This window comes from Poecilia latipinna, unplaced genomic scaffold (assembly GCF_001443285.1).
Source record: "Poecilia latipinna isolate Pla-1442-1.1 unplaced genomic scaffold, P_latipinna-1.0 Scaffold735, whole genome shotgun sequence".
NCBI lineage: Eukaryota > Metazoa > Chordata > Actinopteri > Cyprinodontiformes > Poeciliidae > Poecilia > Poecilia latipinna.
The window spans coordinates 173,948-193,780 of record NW_015113351.1 but is presented as its reverse complement, the minus strand read 5'-3'; the positions used below and the strand labels follow the sequence as shown (position 1 = coordinate 193,780).

Genomic DNA, 19,833 nt, shown 5'->3' with positions numbered 1-19,833 from the left:
TTTGGTTAAAATTTTTTTTTTTTTTTATAAAATTATTATATATTAATATATATATATATATAAATTTTTTTTTTTTTTTTTTTTTTTTTTTTTAAACCTACAAAATAAAATTTTAATTGCTACTAAAGAGTCAAAAGTCAGTGTATTCATGCACGTGAAGTTCGCAGAATCATTTTTGCACATTTTGGTTACGTACATAATTTCAAAATTAAGCCTACAAAGTAATTTAGAAGACAAGAAAAGAGTACTTTTTTTTAATAAGTCGCAAATGTATGTTTTTTCTAACCTTTTCTGTGATAAAGAAGGAAATAAATACAGTAGTTGTTGCAAAAACGACAATTCCTTGTAAAGACTATTGTTACCCTGGAGTACCAATCACACAAGAAAAGGTAAAAATGCCTTCATTTCTACATAGATCAATACCACATCATTTAGAAACCACACAAATATGTGTCATTTATTCGTTGATTAAAAAAAAACTATCAAATGTGGGACTGTGTTGACGGTAGCGTGACCATTTAATTGACTAAGAACTTGAACTATGATAAGAAACAAAAAAAAAGAAAAAAGAAAAGTCAGAATATATGTCCAGAACTTAATGTTGATCAGCAAAGGTTAGTTTCCCCAATGTATGATATCTAAAAATAACAAACAAACAAAAAAACATCTCTCTTCAATAAATAAATGACTTAATAGGTTCTATTGGGGTCTACTTTTAAGGGAAACCATTTTTGCAGCACTCAGTGTAAGCCAGGGTAGACATGGGAAGTGCTTGTACCCTTGTGAAGCGGGGGATGTAGAGACAGAGTGATGGGGGAGGTTGGGTGAGGGGGCTCTGTGGGGCCTGAAAGGACACGGAAAGAGTAAGACAACACACATACAGAGCACGTGACAAAAGGCAACATACAGTACTGAGAAACAGAGATCAGATATTCTGTGCTACCTCTGAGCTTTGTAATTCAGAACTCGATCAAACGCTGAATTGATCGTTGCATCCAGACCGAAATAAGCCAGATCTGAATTACAAGACAGGCGTACCAACAAACTGGGCTTGATTAAAATCTCTTATGTAGCAGATCAAAGACAACAGGTAGCAGAGGGTAACAAGGCGAAGGAAATACGTTATAGAGTTAGATTATACAGATGGAGAGTGCAAGCATAGCAACAAGGCACTGTGCATAAAGGTGAGATACATTCATACAGCTCATTAACATGCATAACTTTGTTTTTCTCAATGTGACATTAAATCAGATTTGAATGTTTCCTGTTCCAGCTCAGCAAGGATTACCAAAATCCTCACAGATTTTTTTTTGTTGTCTTTCTTCAAAGTCAAAAATTAACATACACTATAATTACTACACCATTAATCTTTGTTTGGAAGCTCAAATGATGATTTCATGGCATTGTAAGCTTCTGAAAGGTTTAACATACGAGCTAATTAGAGGCAGTAGGTACCATAGCATACCAGTAGGTATGTTGTGTTGCTTCCTTGTTGGATATTATAGAGAAATGAAAAGAAATCAGCAAAGGTACCAGGAAGAGATTCGCGAACCTCCATAAGTCTGATTTATCCTTGGGTAGGGCTTCCAAATGTCTGAAGGTGCCAAATGCCTCCAAAATACCATCTATAAGGATAAATGACCAAACAAGTTTTTGATATTTAGGTAATAGAAATAATTGTGGTAATCGTAAATGACCTGAAACAGGAAACTTCTTGCCTGATTTTAAGTCACATAGTGAGGAAAAAAAAAGGTTACATGTCAATTTAACTTGTAAATATCTAGGATTAACTCTAAATATAACTATAAAATATGACATCCTAGGGTTTGTTTTGGTTTTCTAATGGAAAAAAAAAAAAAAAAAAAAAAAAAACGTGTCATGCAAACATGTTACCTTTGCCTGGCTGTATAGTGGGCTGAATAAGAGCTTAAAAGAGAAAAGAAAAGACAAAGACAGGCCTGTAAGACATTAAGTGGGGGATAAAGAAGAGCCTCCTCATGGTTGTCAGTTTTAAAGGAGTCTTTAACCCTAGCTTTTGTAAGATACTGACCTTTTCTCTCAGAATTTTGGAGTGAATCACCTCAAGATAAAAACCGAAAGCACACAAGGCCATACCTGTATCCATGGCTGTAGACGCCTCTTCTGTGATTTCAGGGCCGGGGCCTTTTCTTGTCCGAGCCTTCAAGTAAAACTTATAGAGCACGCTTGTGTTCAGGCTGGTCAGTGTGATGGTGGTCACGTTGGCTGGAAAGGTCACTTCCTTGACTGGTCCCAGTTCACTTGTGGTGTTAACTGTTGAGGAAGCAGAAAGAAGTCAGTGATGGGAAATGAACGACTACATAAAAGCAGAAGAGAAAACGAGTTATTAGGTTGTCTGGTTACCCCTACCAGGGTGGTATTTGAGAGTGTATCCTGTAAGGCGTCCATTGTTGCTCAAAGGTGGGCCCCACTTTAGCGTAAGAGTGTCCAAACCGTGGTCAGTCACACTCAAAAAAGAAGGAAGATCTGGAACTGAAATACAAAGTAACAAAGGATTTATTATGTACTAGAAATCTCTGGAATGAAAGCCAACTTTTCAGAGGATAATGCTAGACCTTATATACACACACCTCCTTCGGGGGTTTCAAAGGTCTTTTTGGGGCTGGGAGGTCCTTCTCCTTTGTTATTGAACACCTTGATGAAGAGGTCGTAGACGCTGTAAGGCTGAAGCCCTGGCAGCATTCCCTCACTGCGGTTACCGCTGAAAGTCAAAATTTGCTCCTGCTCGTCTGCTTCTTCCTGTTGGTCTTGCTGGCCTCGCACCCGACGGTAGTACACCTAGATAAAAGACACAAGGACATAAGCGCTATTTTAAAGCCTGGCCACCAAATGTTCTGGCTTATTTGAGTAACTAAAGTCAAGATTTCAAAGCACATTGATCCAAGAAAAAAAAAAGTACCCTGTATCCTTGAAGTTCACCTCGGACAGAGGGGTTTGATACCGGTTCCCACTGAACTTCTGCCAGTGTGCTGTTGGGAACAGTGACCTGGACTCTACCAGGAGCAGACAAAGGCTCTGCCAAGTGGAGAGACACCAGTGTTAGTCATCAGCATAGAAAATTACTTCATTGGAAACATCCAGAAAATTCACTCACTGTCTTCTCCCGAGTATCCAATCACAACTGTGGGTTCAGGCGCGTTGCCGTAGTTGTTAAAGGCCTGAACTTTTATTTCATAGGCCACATAGGTTGGTGTTCCAGAAACAATGAGCTGGGAATCGTTGAGAACGTTCTTCGAGGTCCAGTCGTCTTCCACGTCCTTTTGTCTCCACTGCACCTTGTACTGCAGTCCCGGACCGTTTGACTGAAATCCTGTGAGGGGCTACGCAAGACAAATGTAAAAGAGTCTATTGACTAACAGGCTGAGGAAAACGATTTTAAATCCAACTAAACAAAATCAAATCCTTCAAACCTTCCAAGAGATGACCAAGTTGTCAGACTCGGTTCCTGCTCCTTCCACATTTGTTGGATTTTCATCCGGAGCTGAGGAAAATCAGATAACGCGCAGCTCACTCTGTACATCTGGGAACCTTAAACATGAACTACTCGATAAGTAATTTGTGAAAAGTCCTTGCTACCTGAAGGGTTGGTCCTGTACTGTGCAGAGGGCTCACTGGGGTCGCTGTAGCCGACGTCATTCTGAGCCAGCACTCTGAACGTGTAGTAGACGTACGGAGAGAGCTGGAGCCGGGCCGTGGTGGTGGTACCAGAAACTTCTGTGAGGTTGACCCAAACTCCTGGCTGGTGGAGTAGATCCATGTATTCAATCAAAAAGTCTGGAAAAGAAAAATGGGCAATGTTACTGAGACCATATAGATTGGAAAAGTAAGGATCTTGACTCTAAACTGCCAATTTGACTACCGAGTTTCTGCACTGCAATTTGATGGCATAGGAATAATCATGTTAGCATCTCTTTACTATGCATTTTATACTGTGTAGCATGTCCAGTGAGATCATCACAACCTGGGGTATCATAATATGAGTAAATTTCTTCATGTTTTGACTCATGCAAAAAAATGTTTTATAGAAGTGGCAACATAAGAAACAGTGTAAAGAGAGGTTCACACGGGAATTTACGTTTTTTCATTTGTTACCAGTTCAAATCTGACACCGAACAATAGTAAAGTGCAAAAATGAATGAATGAACCAATCAATATTTCGTACTCTGTATTGGACTGTTGTTTTCATCTCCAGGGATCCAGGTGAGCTGAACACTTCTCTCCATCTGGTCGGTGAGCTCCAGGTCAGTCGGAGGGTCCGGCTTTTCTGTAAGACCGGTCAGAGTAAAAGCTAGTACTCGACATCCCGCCGGTAGGCTTTTTGTTGTTAAAAACATGTCTTTATAAACATGTTTGAGTTTAAAAAGACATAGTTAATGTACCTTTATGATGACAAAAGCAAATCGTTAATATTCAGCATGAGCCTTTTGGTGGAATGTATGTTTTGTTTTGTTTTTTTTCTACATTCATTTCATGATGACTTGCGAATCACTAACACGTTTGCGTAAGTTTACCAAGTTTTTGGTGAAATTAGGGTTTTTTTTTCCAGCAATTGTATATCTCCCACACAGGTTTTTCCACTTTTAGCTCATTAGACCTCAATGCTGAACTGAATGAAAAAAAAAAAAAAAAAAAAATCAATGACGCTTATACACACACCCATAGTTCTGACAAGAGAGAATGTGAAAATGGCTTCATCGAAGAACCGTGGACATGGAGAAGAAACTAAAATGCCAAAAATATATATCCAGGACATGACAAAATGGACCAGATGGACTGAATGAAAGCTCTATGTTTACCTAACACAACTGGTGGAGGAGGAGTTGCCTCTGATAGCAAGGAAAATAGAGGAAAGTGAAAGAAGAAGATAAGCTGTTAGTATTAAGATATTTTTGAAATTCAAGAAAAGGCAGGAAAAAACACGACTGAAGTATTAGGTTATAACAGAATCAGCAAAGATAAAAGAAGAGGACAGTCATTTGAATTCATGGAGTCTAAAGGTAGATTATAATAAGTGATTGTTCTTGCTTGAATGAAGTCCTGGGCTATGATCCAGTCCAAATTGAAACATGTCAGCAATAAATCAGATTACGTGTGATTTCCCTCCACCTACCTTCTCCCCCCCTCCCCCAGGTGCTTGAGTCACCCTCAAGGCCCTGCTGCCCTGGGTGCTCAGTCACGTTGCGCACCATCACCAATTGTCAATGTTTGCAATGTTTTTTTTTTTAATTAACATAGCATAGCAAAAAGGCATTAAAAATTTACATGTTTTATGCGTCAGAGAATAACACGTTTAAAGCCAAAAAATGTGTCAACGCACCAACAACAGTCAGTGTAGCACTCGCAGAGTCCTGATCCAGAATGGTGTTTGTGATGCAGGTGTAAGTGCCTGCGTCATCATCCGTCACATCTCTGATGATCAGACTCTCATCGCCCACCTCAAACCTGGGTGTATCACCGATGAAGACGTTTCAGTATCATTATCGTTACTGTTGTGTTTTTATCTGAAGGTCTGCTGTACCTCTGATCGTCCGGTAACTCTCCGTTGTCTTTCAGCCATGTCATGGTGGGCATAAGGGTCTTGTCGTGTTTGACTTTACACTCAAACAGAGCACTCATTCCTCTCTGCACCTTCTTGTACGTCGGCTGGGTGAGGATGCGAGTGGGTTCTGGTGCACAGCGTTAATGGTAATCGATATTTACAGCTAGAACAGTGACTATAAGCAGAACCATTAAAGCAATTTTTCTATCTCTTACTGACCTTTAACTTCCAGGAAGACATCATTCTCTTTGAATCCTAGGTTATTGGTGGCGGTGCAGGTGTACTTCCCACTGTGTAGAGGCTGGGCCACGTTGATTTCCAGTGTGCCGTTCTCATGGATCACATAGGAGTCGCCGTCCTTTATGTTGGTCTGACCATCTTTAAACCTGTATTGAGAAATTGAAAAGGACATTTTTGTTATCGTGGTTTCTGGAAACAGAAGAAAAGTAGTGGCAGACGTCTGTCAAGTCTGTTAATAATGTCTACGGATGGGACCAGAGTAAGAAAACGACAAAATGGAACAGTGACCAACTTGGTTTGGGTTTCGAACTCCTACCATGCGATGGTTGGTATTGGTGAGCCGAAGGAGGCGCAGTCGAGCAGCGCCCGGTGGTTCATGATGACTCGGTACACTTGGTTTGGCAGAGTGAGAACTCTTGGTGCTTCAGCTGTTGAGTGCACAGATAGACATTGTTGCTGGATTTCATCGCACACGTGCACGTCTGCGTATGTGAAGGTACGCTAACGGCTAGATGACTTTAAAGCTTACCCAGCACATTGACAAACGCATTGGCCATCAAGTAACCAAACTCATTGGATGCATTGCACTGGAAGACGGCACTGCTTCCCGACTGCACGTTGCTGAGAATCACGGTGTCCTCCTCTATCTTTGGGCCATTTTCTTCATAAACATCTAGGGCAAATAAAAAAGGAGACACTTTTGTCATTCCGACACACAGTTTTCTGGCACTTCAGGTAACTGCAATGCAGCATTTGATGGAATTTGCCTGTATTTTGTTTTACCGTAGTGTGTATTACAGTGAACAGATACAGATAGTCTGTTGGGTTTGTTTTTTTTTTTTTTTACCCTGTATTGGACGTCCATTCACAAACCAATTAATTTTTGGCTTGGGATTTCCATTAACACGGCAGGTTAGGATGCCGGTCTCATTCGGAGCCAGTATCAGGTTCCTGGGAGCACTGATCCAGAAAGGAGCAGCTGGGGAGGGAGAATAAAAACGCACAATGAGATTACTGAGAACATGACTCCAAGTCTTTAGATATGCTTGTCTTTATATATGTTTATATGATGACGTTAGAGGAAGCTGACAAGCAAAATGCTTTTTTTTTTTATTTCAAAATTGATGAAGAGACAACAGTACATAAAATTCTTTGCCGATCTTCAGACCTTTAACGGCGACTTTAATTAGGTGATGCGCAGAGCCCAGCTTGTTAGTCGCCGTGCAGCGGTATTCGCCGGCATCGTCTTCATTCACGTTGGAAATCTTCAGCGTTTTGTTGAAGTTGGAAAAGAGCGCCCTGCCACTCGGCAGCTTCCCTGCATCCTTCTGCCATGAAATATCAGGAGTGGGTCTGTCGCAGAAAACACAAAGATCGACTTCATGAGACCGTTTTTGTTTTTTATGCAATTTGTGTTGTATGCACCACTTTGTGTTGGTTTATCATATAAAATCCCAACAAAACATGCTGAATTTAGTGGTTTTAATGTGACAAAATGTTGGAAGAAGTTCAAAACGTATTTAAAAAAAAAAAAAGCCAACTTACAATCCCTCAGCGATGCATTCCAGTTCAAGAGTCTCTCCTCTCAGAACCATCTTGTTGCTCGTGCTGCCGCTCGGCAACTTGAAACCGGGGCGACGCTCCCCCTCTGGATTACCTGATCACATGAGGAAACAAGTGGGAATCAGAGTCAAGCCAGAGCAGCAGCTAGCTTAGATGTTGGTCTCACCATGACATTTATAAGAGAAGCTTAGTATGTGGAGATGAGAAGTCAGGAAGGGATATTTATGACAATTAGTCAAACAGTCAAACTATTTTCTAAATGTAATAAGATGGGACAGAAAATAATTTATTGTACCAGAATAAAAGAAAGACGCATGTTTTATACATCTGTATTTATTCTTTAATATACTCTTCAATTTGAGAAGCGGGAGATAATTGTGTTGCGTGTTAATGTAACCACACAGGGAGTGTGTTGAGGCCAAGTTAAAAGGAGCATGTTTATGCCAGGGGGTAAAACACAAGGCAGGGTTCACACTGGGAATACACCAACAGCACTCACCACTATAGAAATCAGTCATACTATAAGCAGCCAAAGTCTCATTCATTGTTTCCACTGGAATATGACAAAAGAAACATGATAACCAGGCAATACCAGGAAGTATAAAGTTGATGTTTACTTTCTCCTTCAATAACATTTTTTTAAGTGTTAGCGCTGGAACCGTTGTGACATCGAAAGATGTGCACTGCATTATCAAATACATCCAGGATTACCTGGAGAGAATGTGCAGCGCTTTGCAAAAGAAGCCTCACCCTTTGAACTTTTACACAAACAGTGGCAGCCACATCTCGACTTACGCAGACAAAACAAACTTTCATTGCCTGGACTTACTGTTGAGCACAACGACAGAGATGGGCTGCTTCTGCTGGATGGTCTGCGTGTATGGAAAGCGAGCGTAGCAGATGTAATCGCTCCGGGTGTCTTCTGGGAGAACGTTGGAAAAGTACAGGTCTCCGTTCAGGGCCTGGGACACCCGCTTATTCAGCGGCAGCTTCTGGAAGTCTGAGGGGGGAAACGGCATGCCGGGTGTGATTAATGCGTCGGTGTTCTTTTACAAGAGCGCAGCAAAGTTTACGTTCAAGCGACTCACTGTTATCCATCCAAAAAATGACAGGAGGAGGCAGGCCTGCCGGGGGTCGACACGGAAGCACGAGAGAAACCCCCTTCTGCACCGAAATCGCTTCATTTTTCTCCTTTGACCACAAGGGGGACCCTGCGAGTCACGATGACCAAACGAGGGTGTTTTAAAAACACAGACAGTTAGGAATAACTGACTATTATTTATTGAGGTGTCTTACTTGACTGCCTGATCATAATGGTATTGGACAGAGCTTTGCCGTGCTCATTGCTAGCTGTACACTGGTATGTTCCCTCGTAGGCATCAGCCTTTTCTCCACTGATATCAATGACCAGCGTTCCTGAACCGGGCTTCATCAGGACTTTGGAGTCCTTCTCCACATCAAAGTTGGTGCCGTTCCTTGTCCATGAAAAGCTACAGATGACAAGAGTAAATAATGTAGCTTAGAAGGAATAGAAGCAAAAAAAAAAGAAAAAAAAAAGAAAGAAATACTGCAGGCCATTTCTGAAATATGTGAAACGACTAATGTTTTGACGTCAGCTTTGGCGCTTTGTGAAGAACAAATAATTTTTGTCCAAACATCTTAATTTTAATTGTATAAAAATAAATGGTTTTATTGCTCACCAGTGTTACAATAAAAGTCTTATTCATGCAGAATCTCAGATCATTTTCATCCATCTTCAAATACACAAATACACTCTGACCAGCTTCCCTGACCCTGCTGAAGAACAACTTTCCTACGTTATGATGCTTCAAGAACCATGTTTGAGCGTGAGGATTGTTGTGCTGCAGTAATAGCGTTCTGCCTCACAAACAGAGGTTTTATATTTTGAGTGAAAAGTTCAGTTTTGGACTCATCTTCATATAATCTCGCTGTGTTCCCTACAAAGTTTGTAACCAACTTTAAAAGGGGATTTCTTCTAGCATTTTTGACAATTGATTTGTTTTTCCTTGCCAGTCTTCCATAATGCCCCAATTGGTTGATTCCATGTTAAACAAACGTTCTGTCAACAGATACTCCCGCATAAGTTGCGGATGTCTGCTTCTAATTTATGCTCTCCCTGCCCAATCTGTCAAGTTTAGGTGGACAGCCGTGCATTGGCAAATTAATAAAATATTGATGTGATTTGTCATGTTTCAAATTCGTTAAAGTCTTTGATTCAATTTGCCCTGATTGTAACGTATTTGATCCAACGACTGGTGGCAAAATCAGAGCAGCTGCTAATCCACTCTTCCGGGTGTGTTTCTTAACCGCCTGATCTCCAAGACGACGGTTGCTATGGCAATTTATCTTCTCCCCTTGCCTCCAGGTTAAGTTGCCCTAGGAAGCGGTGGCTGTAATTTAGCGGGGGGTGAGCACGGCGGCGGCATTAAATCATTCAATAAGTGTTTTGGAGTTACCGTCTCACCTGGGATGAGGCTTCCCTTTGGCCTCGCAGTGAATGACGATGTTCTCCCGTGGATCAAAGATATAATCCTTCGGGGACTGCAGAGTTATGGTGGGGGGTTGGGGCACTGGCGAGACATCCGTAGAAGAGTATTTCAGACACACGTCAGCACTGAATTCAATGTAGAGATACTTTGCATAAATGAGGAGATGAACGATTCAAGCAACACGCATGCTTAGCCACACTCAACAAGATTTGTGGAGCAAACAAGGACATAAGCAGCAATCTCTCTCCTGAGTAAATGACTTACCATTGTTTAACTTCGAAATTATACTTCAAGCAACACTCCAAAGCCAAGCAAGGTGCTCAGTAGAGTTATGGGGTTGGGCGAAAAGGCAAACAAACAAAACAAAACAAAACACTCCATGCACATTGTTACCCAAGCCACACAAAGAGGAAATCAATACATTTGAAAGGCAAAAACTCCACACAACAAGCCAAGGCTATTTTTTTAGGCAACTTACATCCTTCCAGCACTTTAGCTTTTTGTCCCCCATGACATGCCATACAACAGTAATAGAATATTGAGGAGAGGTGTTAGAGTTTCTTCGGATGTCTCGCAAGGAACAAGCAGCAGATTAATTTGAAAGACATTTTTTTTTTTTTTTTTTTTTAGAGTTTGATAGAGCCAGCATAATCAGCTTTCTCACGTGTAGCTTGCATTTTTGGTGGAAGAAGGTGGAACAAATGCAAGAAGAGGCTTTTCACAAACACTGAATATCAGTTTACAGAAGAGAAACACCACGCCGCATCGGTTGCAAATTATATATTATTGTGAGTGATACTTACGGTCAAGAGGAACTTCAAGCCCTGCAGTCATGTGACTCAGCAATATCAATAATACAGCTTCAAGACCTGGAGTCCATTTTTGTTTCTTGTCCATGTTTGTGTAAGTCAGACCCCGAGTGATGATCTTCCCTCCAGGGTTAACAGTAGCAGAAGAGTGACCAGCTGGTGAAGAAGAATCGACTCTACAAAGGTAGAAAAACATAAATTTGAAAAGATGAACTTTATTCAACATATATTTTCTCTGTTTCTTTTTATATATTAAAGAAAGTGTAATATCAACTCACGGTCTGAAGTTTAAATTAACATTTTGATGCAGCTACCACATTTCTTTGGAGCATAATTGTCATTTCCATCATCATAAGTATAGTCAGTATGAAAAATACTTCCCTATACAGTAAATATAGAGATGGCGATAATCTGATCCAATACCAATATCGAGATCTGTACTTGAACACGGGAGACCATCAATCTACAACTCCTGCAGTGAGTTCAGTGCATCTTGCTTCTGGTTCATTAAATTATATTATTAGAAATGACTTAACAGCTTTTTAATTAATTAATTAATTTATTTATTTATTTATTTATTTTTAAAAAGCAAAGTTCAAAGCATCAGCATCAGTTTTGGTAAAGACTCTCATACCACTCTCAACTCAATCTTAAAACAGTCTACAGCAGAGGTTCCCAAACTGTGGGACGCGCCCCCTAGCGCTCCACAGTTGGCGCCGTGCCATTGCAGGGGCGGGGGAGGACGGCGCGGGAAGCCGACTGGATGAAAATAAAAAACAAAACAACAAAAAACAAAACAACAAAAAAAAAAACACTGTATGCGCTGCGTTTTTACCTTAGAATGGCCAACTCTCTGTTATTCCTGTGTCAAGTTGATACAGTAGGGGCTACATTTCCGACATCTGTGTCCTCTGTCACTTTTATCCGCAGTTAAAACTGTTTAATCCGTTGTTAACGTGTTGAAACCTGTTTTTCCGAGCCGCCTTTAAACGCAACATGAACGCTACAACCCTGGCGCTGGGTTTACACCTGTGAAGGAGACCTGCTGCTGCTGTGCAGAGCTACTCATGTGTGTTGGAATCATGGCAGCAAACCAGCAAAACGCTGCAGCTACGTACATTCATTTTGCACCCCCCCCCCTCAAAAAACATTAGCGACAGGGACACACACGTCTGTGTGTGTCCCTGTTTGGGATGTTTGGGAACCACTGATCTACAGTTTGAATTGATCCTTTCTACTGTTGAAAAGAATGCAAAATAAGACACTAAGAGGATTATTCTAATATTTATAAAGCAATTATAAATCGTCATCTGCGGTGAGTGAGAGGTGGTGAGGATGGACGCAAAGACCCAGGTTGTAGAAGAAAATGATGAATTTAATGAAGATGCTCAAAACAGTCCAGATCAGGCAGCACGGCAGAAAGATAGCACACAGCTAAATACCGGTAGCAACTGACAAAACTGAAGACTGAAAATGAGAGCTATACCAACACAAGACCCGACAAGAGACAGAGCCAACAGGTGGACTTAAATACACACGGGGTAATCAGGAAACTAGACACAGCTGGGATCAATCAACAGGGAGGACAGGACAGAGACTCACAGGGAAACAGGACTAAACACAGAAAATCTCAAAATAACTACACAGAGAAACGGATCACAACAGTGAATAGAAATACAATGAATATGTGGTTTGCACATAACATAACACATGGCCAAAAAATAACAGAGTTTTAATATAAAAGGATTCCGGTGTGCTTTGGTAGAGTCTAAACAGTGCTTCTATGAACACAGACTGATGTTAAAACATCTATAAACATTTACTCTCTAATATTAATATAATTCATTTACAACTTTTTTTTTGTGCTAAATTCCAACGTGACACGCTATAAGACAAGCACTTTCATCTGGCCAGTCTTTCGGTTATCCAATAATTCTGCCAGTGTACAGACACTGGCAGAAGGAGCTGTCAAAACAAACTTGATTCAGGATTCGCTTTCCTAAACAACCCTGACAATGGGTCTGTCCCCGTCCCCATTATCCAACGAATTGAGAAACAGTCACTTGAGCTACGTCAGAGTTTTTTGGGGCTTTTTGTATAATCCAGGTTGATTCGTTTTGCATACAATGTGCACAGCTGAGATGCCTCTAGCACGACATCCTTAGACAAGACATGGACGAACATTCAGCCGGAAAAAAAACAAACAAGCAAACAAACAATGCTGCTCCAGATACAGCTGCATGCATACTGGCACATGCATGCACAAAAAACTCCACATTACCAGAACCACCCTGGGAAGCGTGTCAGATTCTTGGAATTACACGAGTGGAGATCCGCAAAGTTTCTACCGGGTAGAGGATCACCAACGGGTATGAGCTGATGCGTCACAAACGTAGCATAATCATGCTAGCATTTATCTGGTAAACTGAACCATGGGGAAAATATTTTATGCAATTTGCTTCAACTTTATTCACTATTGCTTGCGGTTCACAAACTATGCAAAATGACTACAGGCTTTAATCCTCCTAATTCAATAGGCATGTTAAAATGTGTGATCAATATTCACTCTATCAGATAGGCTATTTTATTTGTCGACTGAGAATCAAAGAATAAAACATAGAAATTTACCATAATTCCCATGTTCCTCTTCAATTTCTACTTCCTGTTCCTCTTGCAACCTGGGCAGCATACATCAAACTGAGACAGACCTCTTTTACTCTTTCTGTATCACAGATATTTTTCTCACTAGCTAAAAAAAAAAAAGAGCCAAAAAATTGTCCACGTTGGAAATCATTTAGCAGATAAGCGAAGGACATTTCCTTGGTCTGATTTTCAAGAAGCCAGCACATTTAGCATTCACATCAGGGAGCATTAAAAGGCATCATCAGTCATGTGCATGCCTGCAGACCGTTGGTCAGTGTAATGCAATTGCCTGGCATGTGGGTTGTAAGAATGTCACGGCTGCCCAATGATGGAACAAATGGGTACATCAGAGCATATCTGTTGTAAAGCATCCAGTTGCCAAACGCAGACCATGACTGCCAGTGAGCGTCACATACTCAAGAGTTCAGCGCCTACCATCTGGACAAGAGTAATGGACTCTTTACAATACTAAGTATCATCCTGCACCCTGTCTCAAAGACCCCCATTAATCAGACTAACAGTTAACTGCCCCATGCGTAGCCTGCCATAAACACCGGAGCAGATGGTTTCGTTTAGAGTGCAGATGTAGTCGGGAGGTGTAAACTGAAGACAAAGAGGCAACATCAACTTTTCTAAAGAGGATTTTGTTCTTCATTAGTCTCGTACTAAAAGTTTTTTTGTTTTTTTTTTTTTGCATGTATATCGGCACCACAGGGAGAGGTCCAGAACTGCAAATGTTGCAGAGAGGCACAGTTGCATTACTCCCAGTGTCGTGGCACCGGAAGCTGTGGGATACGAACTTCAAGGAGCTCTGACAGCACAGCTCAATGTCAGTGATGTAGTGTTCTCACATTAACCTTCAAAAGGAGAGACCAAAAACTGTGTATAAGCCGAGCAATCTACGCCTAAATCCTCAGACACAGAATGCCAAAGACGAGGTCTTGCCATTTTCTCTGATAAACAAATGACTCTCTAAATGAACCTTAAAAAACACAAAAACATATATACATATATATATAATCAGTAATAAAATGGATGAGATTGTGTGAGTGTAAAGGTGGTGTTAGGGTAATATAGTAGACAAACTGAGGAAGGCAATTCATTCATGCAATCAGAATATAATAGGGGCTCAGGACACTGAAGCCTTCAAAGGCATCTGAAGGTGAAATGATCATAACACATGATTAAACCCAGGTCAGTTACTGCTCTGTAGGGCAGAGAGAGAGAGAGAGAGAGAGAGAGAGGTTATGAATACACACAGAGGTTTTATCCCACTGAAGCTAGGCAGTGAGTGTGAGCTAACACAACCCCAGGACACAGCTAATTACGCTGACACGTCCTATTGAGTATTACACTCACCGGGGGGATGAAAAGCAGGCATAAAGAGGGTAACATCACTGAATACATTACAGGCAGTTCGTGCATGCCAAAGCTCTTAATCTCTTTGTAAAAAAAATAAATAAATAAATAAATAAAAAATACATTGCAATATGATTACATAAATGTTGCATCTTATGCTCAGATTAATTACAGTAACGCTCCATGCAGCTGCAGCAGACACGGTTCTGCAACATCAGCAGCAGTTATACTGAGCTCTGCTGAGCTTTGCAACACACCACCACCAACAACAACAAAACAAGAGTATAAGAAATGTAATACTTTTTTTTTTTTTAAATAAGCCCTCCGAAATATAAAATGAATTCAAAATTTGGCGGTTTCAAAAGACAAAATGTGTAAACAATCATCCAATAGCACTCATTCTCAATAGGACGTAGTTCTGAGCTTTGATTGGAGGATTCTAACAATCAACAAATGAATATGCTTTGATTACAAACTATGTTTTGTAGCTCTGAAATGTTTGGGATTATTTTCTCTCTGGAAGGTGAGCCTCCACACCAATCTCAAGTTGCTTGTGCATGTTTTTTTTTTTTCCTTCAATTGCTGCCATGTATTTAGATCTATATTTATCTCAATTCATCTCAACATAAATAACTGACCAGCTGTGACTGTCTCTGTTAAAGAAAAACAAGCCCACAGCATTGTGCTACCAAAAAATACATGAAAATTTGTCAGCGTAACCTCACAAAATGCAAAACAGTTTGAGATGTTATATAGTTTTGCAAAGCAATGTTCATCTACAGTACGTCTGGATGTATAAATATAGCAAACATGAACTTTTTACCCTCTTACAAAAACAACATTCCTTCACTTGCAGAATTGACAATATTAATGTGTTTATGGAGCCTGCTGAGTGAACTTTTCAGAGTTAAAGGGTAGAACCATGAAGGCTGTGCTGCGTAGTGGCGGTGGAAGACATTGCTTTGGCAGCTGTATTATTCACAGAACGGCACAATTACACAAACCTGCACAACATTCATCCTAACCGTAAAAAGAGCAAATGAATTCCTGGATGAACATTTTCTTAGCGGCTGCCAGGGGGAAAGCAGATATGACAATAACAGCTGACTCAGCGAATCAGTGGGATGACTTCAGCGAGGGGGGTGGGAGGGGGAGCTCATCGGTCATCATCCTTTATCCTTTTACCAACTCTGAGGTCAGAAAAACCATGAAGCTCTCCCTTTAAGTCATTTGTACCTTCCCACTAAAGTATGCTGGGAGGTCTCTGCAGATATTCACATACTGCCCAGATTTTTGTGCCAACACTGGCTGTATGTTGGATGTGCCAACAAAGACCATAATACTCTCATACAGACACTTGTGCCAAACACACAGCAGGTGAAAAAAAAAACGTTCACATAATGAGCAGCAAAGCTTATTTCAAAGTAATACAGAGAGTAGAGAGAGCTGCTTTGGTTCTTTTTCTCAGCTCCTTATTTGAGCAGAAGAAACCCTTATCGCCCCTCAAGAGGTTGTAGTAAAATATGTATATCTCTAACTGAAGTGAAGTTACTCAGCAGAGCTAAAAATAGTACAAATAGAGGCTCGTTCTTGTTCACAAGGTTCTTCTGGCTGTGACATAAGTTGGTATGTTCCTTAAGCGGTGACGTCAGGCAAGCCTGCAAATCTCAACTAAAGTTTCAATCATTTAAAGGACGGTAGCAATAATTAGGTAATCTGTTGGACCAGTACTCTCTTCGTTCTTGCCAAAATGTTCCGAGAGCAAAACAAGCAACGTCTCTTAAAGCCGTCAGACGTGCTACCGTGAACTCAGGACTTTGCATGCCCCTCAGTTTGTAAAGCCTAAAAGCAAGCTCCTATGTTGGTCACTAACAGACACTGAAAGATCACAGCCTGATCTGACAGATGAGGGAGGAGAAAAAAGGGAGGCAGGAAGAGGATTGCAGGGAGGGATGAAAAACAATTATTTGGAGTCACGTTAAATCACAGTGACACAGATATTTATGTGACAATGTACTGACTCAGACTCTGTTCAGCAGGACTGGACCAAAAGGCATGTGCTATTATCAGCTCAGAACATGCATGGAGCTGATCTCTCAAAGACAGAATTTGAATATATTCTTTTCTTTTTTCCTTCTTCAAATACACTCTGAACCACAAAAAGCACAATCCATCAGCTACTCCTGTAGTGTCTGAGAAACTCCCCACCAAACAGCATTTATTTAAGAAATCACAGTCACAGCAAGAGGCTAAACCAAAACAATATAACTAGGCGAAAAGAAAACTATAAATAGGGATAGATTTATGAATGCCTGAAAGAAGAATTTTAACTTTAAAATATATATATATTTGCTGTTTTTATAAATATCAGTGGTGATTTAAGGTGCCAACACGATTTATCACTTCTTCAAAGATATACCTCAGGGACCATTAATTAGATCCTTTACTTTTTCCAAATACCATTTGATTATTTATGACAAGCTCCCACTAGTTTCTAGAATAACATTTCTTGCATAATAAGTGAGAATGGGATCAACAACATTATTGATTTTGCTTTATCTCTGCTCTGTACACAAAGCAATCTATGCCTAAGCAATTTTTTAAATTTGGTTTTCACTGCTGAAATCTGGCAACAGCTGTTATCAAAGGCGAGTCATTCTTTGCCTTGAATAAAATAAAACAATGCACTTCAAATATCAAGAGAAAACCAATATTTAATATTTATTATGGCAACTACACAGATTATAAACGTCTGGAAGAGTTCATTTCAAATCCGTTTTATGGATTTAAGATGCAATTTCAGGATTTCTTACTGTCCCAAAGCTGGTGTGAGACACTAAGGATGAAGTGGGTACACTTCTATGTTTTTTGCAAAAACAAATAAGTCAAAGACACCTAAATCTAAAAGACTCCTGTGACTTATAAGTGCTATCTTTTTTTTTTTTTTTGTCCTGAGCCAGTAGTTTCAATTGTTTGTACCAAAAGGATTCATCTGCTGACTTCATCTAAAGCCATCACCGTTGTTGGATATTATGTAGGAAGAGCTTTTACTACATTAACATCATCTCTTCCCGAAAAAAAAACAAACAAAAAAACGAAAGACCGACATAACTGGCAGGTCCCTTTGTCGCCCACAGCTCCACAACCAGATCACACTGAGCCACCTAATCAAAACAAACTATCTCAGCTTCTTTTACATGTGGAAACACACACACACACACACACACACACACACACACATAGGACCTTGGTTTTTTCGGGTCAGTTTTTCCAGCAGCATCCACAGAAATCCTCCCCGGTGCCTGCTTTTCTCTGAGGCTTTGTGATGTGCTGATGGTCAGCATGCCCCCATGCCATGACGGCCCCCACCCGCTCCTCTGACGCTGACCCATGGGGGCTTTTGTCCTTCTGCGTTGTTTACCACTGCAATAATGCTGAAATAGCAGGGGTGTCCCAGGGTACAAAGTGACACCTCTGGGCAATAACATAAGAGACCACAACTCCATCATATATACTTAGTATCTGATGCCTGTAATAAGCCATGGCACATCATTTCATTTATAAAAAGAAAAAAGAAAAGAAACTGCAGATTTTAAGAGACATAATGGCAATAGTGTTAGGTTGACTACAATTGAAAAAGAATAAATTATGTTACCTTTAACTTAAACGGAGTAAAGTACACATAAAATAAGACGTATACATTAGTAAGGGGAGCAAAAACCTTTCCACAGCACTTCATGTCCTTTTATTAGTAAAGTCTGAGTGTGGCTTCATTTTTGCCCTCGCAAGCTTTTAAAAGAAGCAAACAGCAAGATGTCTGTCGATCTCTCTCTAGGGCGTCCAAACGCTAAATGTGGCCAAATGCCAACTTGGGGGCAATATTGACCGGCGAAGGCATTAAGGTTTAAACAGTTAAGCACCCATCAAGTGGACATGGACAGCAGCTGGTTGAGAGACAGAAATATATGTTTGAAAATAATATGATCGTGTTTTTGCATGTATGCATACCACAGCACCCTGACGATTAAAGCTAAATCCAACAGACTGAAGGAGAAAACAAAAATGTAGGACTTTTTCTTTCATTGGCGATATCAACAATGAGTTTAAAAGTCAATCTTCTGTGAATCTGTGTGCAGCTTCTACAGCTGCCATTGGTGCCATTTTGACAGAGCAAGGCAAGGCAGGGAAGAGGACAGTGTTCCCCACTGCCTGTCAGAATTTCTAAAAGCCCTCTTTAGAATGATGACATGATTTATGTAAGAGTTTTTCCAATTCAAGTCTTCTGCATGATTTAGCCAACACCACATGCAGAGCGTCTTGGTTGCCGTAATACAACTGGGGCGACTGATGAGCCATGATACCGGCACCATAGAGGTATGAATGCATGGGACAAAGTCTTGGAAAAGGTTTCCTGAGAATAATGCCACAGATGGCCACTGAGTGTTGCATTGTTTATGTCCAATATGGAAGCTGTTTTTTTTTTTTTTTACTTTTAATTCCATTAACTACTCTTTGATTTAGAGGTATCACAGCAAATGGGGCTGATTTGAGTATATATCACTTTCCCCACCCCCCACTGGACAACTTGATTTGTGTTTGTCTTTCACATAGAATCCCACTACGATGATGTAACATAAAAAAAAAAATTGAACATTTTTGTAAGGCGCCGTATTGACGTATAATGCACCGTCTTCATCCAACGTCCAGTTACAGTGTGATATTCAGACAATTGCACACATTCAGCGAGCAGCAGAAATCTGTTTGTTTGCCGCCTGAGGCCCGACTGTGGATGTGCCAGTGGGCACGTGCGAGTGTGTTCAGCTCTGAATGTGCGCCTCGCCTGTCTAAAGTCATCTCTTCACAAATTTGCAGGCAGAGTCAGTGCGGAGGCTGGCTCCGTCCATCACTGGTTGTTGTCGTTTGCTAAGTCATGTGAAATACTGAGCAGAAGTGAGACGCAAAAAAAAAAAAAAAAAAAAAAAAAAAAAAGTATTTTTCACTGTGTTATTTTTTCCTTTCAGGGAAAAATCGGATCTGAGAAAAGTACCACAATAAATTTTGGGGGGGGGGGGGGGGGTATTTTTTTTTTTTTTTTTTTTTTTTTTAAAAAAAAAAAATTAAAATCCTTATA

The 19,833-nt window shown here is 40.4% G+C and overlaps 1 protein-coding gene across 7 annotated transcripts in view; it reads right to left on the bottom strand.

Moving 5' to 3' along the window:
* nrcama (neuronal cell adhesion molecule a) overlaps window positions 1-19,833 on the bottom strand; it is a 54,006-nt gene that overhangs the window by 8,442 nt on the left and 25,731 nt on the right. Inside the window, exons 3-27 of one of the 7 annotated variants that reach the window (XM_015045618.1) lie at window positions 10,695-10,876; window positions 10,370-10,387; window positions 9,867-9,972; window positions 8,678-8,871; window positions 8,470-8,592; window positions 8,211-8,381; window positions 7,364-7,475; window positions 6,987-7,171; window positions 6,666-6,797; window positions 6,348-6,491; window positions 6,135-6,246; window positions 5,798-5,964; window positions 5,558-5,705; window positions 5,357-5,481; window positions 4,836-4,865; window positions 4,202-4,303; window positions 3,616-3,813; window positions 3,450-3,520; window positions 3,134-3,359; window positions 2,939-3,054; window positions 2,610-2,817; window positions 2,383-2,511; window positions 2,116-2,292; window positions 1,894-1,926; window positions 779-844 (exon numbers count right to left, since the gene is read on the bottom strand). In XM_015045618.1, coding sequence (XP_014901104.1) covers window positions 779-844; window positions 1,894-1,926; window positions 2,116-2,292; window positions 2,383-2,511; window positions 2,610-2,817; window positions 2,939-3,054; window positions 3,134-3,359; window positions 3,450-3,520; window positions 3,616-3,813; window positions 4,202-4,303; window positions 4,836-4,865; window positions 5,357-5,481; window positions 5,558-5,705; window positions 5,798-5,964; window positions 6,135-6,246; window positions 6,348-6,491; window positions 6,666-6,797; window positions 6,987-7,171; window positions 7,364-7,475; window positions 8,211-8,381; window positions 8,470-8,592; window positions 8,678-8,871; window positions 9,867-9,972; window positions 10,370-10,387; window positions 10,695-10,876 — 3,275 coding nt within the window. The remainder of the gene's footprint in view (window positions 1-778; window positions 845-1,893; window positions 1,927-2,115; window positions 2,293-2,382; window positions 2,512-2,609; window positions 2,818-2,938; window positions 3,055-3,133; window positions 3,360-3,449; window positions 3,521-3,615; window positions 3,814-4,201; window positions 4,304-4,835; window positions 4,866-5,356; window positions 5,482-5,557; window positions 5,706-5,797; window positions 5,965-6,134; window positions 6,247-6,347; window positions 6,492-6,665; window positions 6,798-6,986; window positions 7,172-7,363; window positions 7,476-8,210; window positions 8,382-8,469; window positions 8,593-8,677; window positions 8,872-9,866; window positions 9,973-10,369; window positions 10,388-10,694; window positions 10,877-19,833) is intronic. The other 6 variants (XM_015045625.1, XM_015045620.1, XM_015045619.1 and 3 more) reach the window with 6 other exon arrangements.